At 44.4% G+C, this 5,312-nt stretch overlaps 1 protein-coding gene across 1 annotated transcript; it reads right to left on the minus strand.

Annotated features, from left to right (window-relative positions):
• Nucleotides 1–3,218: 3,218 nt before the first annotated feature.
• On the minus strand, nt 3,219–4,154 carry LOC122925527 (olfactory receptor 1G1-like). Its single transcript, XM_044276884.1, has one exon. The coding sequence runs from the start codon at nt 4,152–4,154 to the stop codon at nt 3,219–3,221; it is 936 nt and encodes a 311-aa protein (XP_044132819.1).
• Between the last annotated feature and the right edge of the window lie 1,158 nt (nt 4,155–5,312).

A 5,312-nucleotide genomic window follows, 5' to 3' on the forward strand; every position in this document is an offset into this window, starting at 1 on the left:
TGCATTATTAACATTGGTGGCAGTGTGCGGTCTCCCCCGGCCCCCCCTCCCTCCCGCTATGGCATTATTAACATTGGTGGCAGTGTGCGGCATCCCCTCTCCCCCCCCCCATAATTGGTGGCATACTTACCTGCTGGCTGCTGCGATGTCTGTGTCCAGCCGGGAGCTCCTCCTACTGGTAAGTGACAGCAATGCGCCGCACAGATCTGTCACTTACCAGTAGGAGGAGCTCCCGGCCGGACACAGACATCGCAGCAGCCAGCAGGTAAGTATGATGCTTCTACTATTGCTAAGTAACCATGGCAACCAGGACTGCAGTAGCATCCTGGTTGCCATGGTTACCGATCGAAGTCCCAGCGATTAAACTGGGACTCCAATCGCAACTCCGCAGCCACCAATGATCGGGGGGGGGGGGGAAGGGAGAGAGGGGATGCCGCACACTGCCACCAATGTTAATAATGCCATAGAGGGAGGGAGGGGGGGGCCGGGGGATGCCGCACACTGCCACCAATGTTAATAATGCAATAGAGGGAGGGAGGGGGGGGGCCGGGTTATGCCGCACACTGCCACCAATGTTAATAATGCCATAGAGGGAGGGGGGGCCGGGTTATGCCGCACACTGCCACCAATGTTAATAATGCCATAGAGGGAGGGAGGGGGGGGCCGGGGGATGCCGCACACTGCCACCAATGTTAATAATGCAATAGAGGGAGGGAGGGGGGGCCAGGTTATGCCGCACACTGCCACCAATGTTAATAATGCCATAGAGGGAGGGAGGGGGGGGGCCGGGTTATGCCGCACACTGCCACCAATGTTAATAATGCAATAGAGGGAGGGAGGGGGGCCGGGGGATGCTGCACACTGCCACCAATGTTAATAATGCAATAGAGGGAGGGAGGGGGGGCCGAGGGAGGCTGCACACTGGCCACCAATGATATTCAAACTGGGGAGGGGGGGGCTGCCCCCTGCTGCCTGGCAGCCCCTGATCTCTTACAGGGGGCTATGATACGCACAATTAACCTCTTCAGGTGCAGCACCTGAGGGGTTAATTGTAGGGATCACCGCCCCCTGTAAGAGATCGGGTGCTGCCAGGCAGCAGGGGGCAGTCATGTACACAGTTTGTAGTATATTCTAACTAGAAGCGTCCCCATCACCATGGGAACGCCTCTGTGTTAGAATATACTGTCGGATCTGAGTTTCACGATGTAACTCATATCCGACAGTATATTCTAACATAGAGGAGTTCCCATGGTGATGGGGACGCTTCAAGTTAAAATATACCATCGGATTGGAGAAAACTCCGATCCGATGGTATAAAAGAGACTCCAGACTTTACATTGAAAGTCAATGGGGACGGATCCGTTTGCAATTGCACCATATTGTGTCAACGTCAAACGGATCCGTCCCCATTGACTTGCATTGTAATTCAGGACGGATCCGTTTGGCTCCGCACAGCCAGGCGGACACCAAAACGACTTTTTTTTCATGTCCGTGGATCCTCCAAAAATCAAGGAAGACCCACGGACGAAAAAACTGTCACGGATCACGGACCTACGGACCCCGTTTTTGCGGACCGTGAAAAAATACAGTCGTGTGCATGAGGCCTTAAAAGCATAAAAATTCTAATTTTGAAAATAATGAATTTTTCTGAATTTTCTGCAAATTTGGGATTTTTTTATGCATAAAGATAAAATGTATCAACTAAAATTCACCACTAACATAAAATATGATGTGTCACGAGAAAACAGTTTTTAAGAATAGCTTGGATTAGTAAAAGTGTTCAGATAAACTGACGCATATCAGATTTGAAAAATGGGGCTCCGGCATTTGGTCCAAACTGGCTGTTGCTTGAAGCTGTTAATACACCCCGTAAATGGCTGTAGTACAATGTAACTTCACCGCAGAATGGCATGGTATTCTTTTTCCTATTAATACACCCCTCCAAAAAAAATATAGCAATCTAAATTCACCGCAGAACAGCTAATAGGACGTACATATATTTCCTATTATTACATCCCGAAAATGGCTGTATCACACAGCACTTGCACCTCAATAACAAGCAAGGTTTGCTGGAATTTCTGAGCTATCATTTAGCACAATTTGGATCCCCAGTTAGTGCAGCAAGGTGTAATAGAATCGCTCCTATTACCCAGGCTGTACACTCTCCTATTGCACCCTGTTCTCCTTTTATAGTGAAGATGATGGCTTCCTATCCTTTCCCTACACCTTGAATAATCTTTCCCTGAACGTGTAAATCGATTTTTCAGCACAATGAAGTCTTTCCTAGCACTGTCCCTAGAGGCTGTCACATCTCTCCCTGCACAAAGTACACTGGAAAATGGCTGAATCCAAGATGGCTGAGGCTATTTATAGGACTGTGACATCACAGGGCTGGCTGGCTGCTGATTGGCTGCATGCATGGCATTGTGGGTGATCCCTCGATCCCAGAGTTCTCTGCTTCATGTTCTAACATGTGCAGCAGCAATTTTAGGAAAAAATGCGATTCGTTACCACGAGGCGTGAGGAAATTCGGCTTCGGTGCAAATCGAATCAAAATTTTCCTGAAATTCGTATCGAATTCCACTTCGTCAACGTTGATTCGCTCATCTCTAGTAATAGTTCACTCTGCTGTCTGGAGTCTAAAGATTTTACTTGAGAACAGTTGGTTTGGTTCTCTCAGGAGAATCTCTATCAGGAGCAGGAGCTTGGCAGGTTGCTTCCTCTCCTTTCTGTGGCTACACAGGAACTCCACTTTTTGGCAGGGGGCAGGACCAGCCCACTCCTACCAAGAGTGAAGGATTAAGCTGGTTAGCCCTGTTCCTTGTCAACCATTCCTTGCTGGTAGCTACGGCCAAAAATTAACTGTAAAATACATAATACATAACAATACAAACTGTGTATAGATTCTAATACCCTCAGGTCCAGGGTACTACATCCGTTCTTTAGAAAATGGACTGAATGGACTGAAGAAGGGGCATAGCCCTGAAATGTGTTATTTGGACAACACTGGTTTTTCTGTTTTTATACTTTATTTATTGTGATTTTACTTCCAATTAAATGTCTAACACTTTGGAGGAAACACTGAACAGTTCTAGGGTCTTTTTTCTACTGAACTCTTGCTCTGATTTTGATTGATGACAGACAAGTCCTTTACATACATATACAGATTGAAGAAGAAAACTCAAATACATTCATACCTGAGGAAAAAAAACTTCAAGTTAAATGTTCTTTAAGTAGAGTGTGACTTTCACTGTTGCTTCCCAAACTTCTTTATTCCTCAGACTATACACCAAGGGGTTTAACATGGGAACTATAGCCACATAGATAATTGAAAGCAGTTTGTCATTTTCTCTAGAATTGTCCATTTCTGGTTTCATGTACAAGAAGATAATTGGTCCATAGAATAAAAGGACTGTAATAAGGTGGGAGGTGCAGCTAAAGAAAGCCTTACGACGACCCTTGGAGGATTTGATATTTAATATGTTGGCAATGATGTAGACATACGATACTACTATGAGCAAAAAAGGTAGGCATCCGATGAAAACGCTTTCAACAGTGGTCAAAATATCTCGGTATATGGAGTCACTAGCGGAGAGCATGCTTACCGTCTTCAGTTCACAGAAAAAATGGTCAATTTCATTGGAATTGCAGAAAGATAGAGAAGAGGCAATCAAAGTATGCAACAAAGAGTTAAAGACGGCAATGAGCCAGGATGCAGCAGACATGGTCAGTATTATCGTTTTTTTCATGATCATGGAATATAGCAAGGGCTTACAGATTGCCACGTAGCGGTCGTAAGCCATGCAGGTCAGGATGAATATTTCCGCCTGTGCACACACTAAAAAGAAATACAGCTGAGTAATGCAGCCCTGGAAGGAGATCATGTGATCATTGGTTACAATGATGGACAGTAACTTTGGGAGAGTAATGGACACGTAGGTGATATCTGCAGTGGAGAGGTTACATAGGAAGAAATACATAGGAGTGTGCAGCTGGGTCACTGAACATACAAGTGTGATGATGAAGACATTCCCAATGACCGTCATCAAATACATAAGCAGTACTCCAATGTACAGTACAATGTGTCCAGTTGCAGTGGTATAAAACCCTATAAGACTGAATTCATTCACCGTACTTTTTGTGCAGTTTTTCATCTTAGTCACCTGAAGAAAGATGAACTTGGTTATTGAAACAGAAAAGTAATGACCTACTGTACCCAGGGGAAAATGTACATTGAGGGTAAAAGTCTTGCATATACATAGAAACATAGAATGTGTCGACAGATAAGAACTATTTGGCCCATCTAGTCTGCCAATATACTGAATACTATGAATAGCCCCTGGCCCTATCTTATATGAAGGATGGCCTTATGCCTATCCCATGCATGCTTAAACTCCTTCACTGTATTTGCAGCTACCACTTCTGCAGCAAGGCTATCCCATGCATCCACTACTCTCTCAGTAAAGTAATACTTCCAGATATTACTTTTAAATCTTTGTCCCTTTAATTTAAAACTATGTCCTCTTGTAGCAGTTTTTCTTCTTTTAAATATTCTCTCCTCTTTTACCTTGTTGATTCCCATTATGTCTTTCTTTCAAGCTATGCAAGTTAAGGTCCTTTAATCTTTCCTGGTAAGTTTTATCCTGCAATCCATGTACTAGTTTAGTAGCTCTTCTCTGAACTCTCTCAAAAGTATCAATATCCTTCTGGAGATATGGTCTCCAGTACTGCGCACAATACTCCAAATGAGGTCTCACTAGTGCTCTGTAGAGCGGCATGAGCACCTTCCTCTTTCTACTGTTAATGCCTCTCCCTTTACACCCAAGCATTCTGCTAGCATTTCCTGCTGCTCTATGACATTGTCTGCCTACCTTTAAGTCTTCTGAAATAATGACCCCTAAATCCCTTTCTGTTCTTGGGTTTTTACGCCCCAGGTGCATTATCTTGCACTTATCAACATTAAATCTTAGTTGCCAGATTTTTGACCATTCCTATAGTTTTCCTAAATAGAGTTGAGCGGACACCTGGATGTTCGTGTTCGACGGGTTTAGCCGAACTTCACAAAAAATTTCGAGTTCGGAACCCGAACTTGACCCCGAACCCGAACTCCATTGAAGTGAATGGGGATCCGAACTTCACATCATGGAAAGGGCTAGAGGGCTGCAAATGGCAGCAAAATGTGGTTAAGAGCATGGCAAGTGCTCTGCAAACAAATGTGGATAGGGAAATGACTTAAAATAACATAAAATACGTTAAAAAAATAATAATAATCTTGATCTTGGAGGACGAGGTCCATATGGAGTAGGAGGTGG

This window comes from Bufo gargarizans, chromosome 2 (assembly GCF_014858855.1).
Source record: "Bufo gargarizans isolate SCDJY-AF-19 chromosome 2, ASM1485885v1, whole genome shotgun sequence".
In the NCBI taxonomy this organism is placed as follows: Eukaryota; Metazoa; Chordata; class Amphibia; order Anura; family Bufonidae; genus Bufo; species Bufo gargarizans.

What these genes read in the sequence shown, in the direction of transcription:
- LOC122925527 (XM_044276884.1), bottom strand. Translation starts at nt 4,154, where the DNA reads ATGAAAAACTGCACAAAAAGTACGGTGAATGAATTCAGTCTTATAGGG.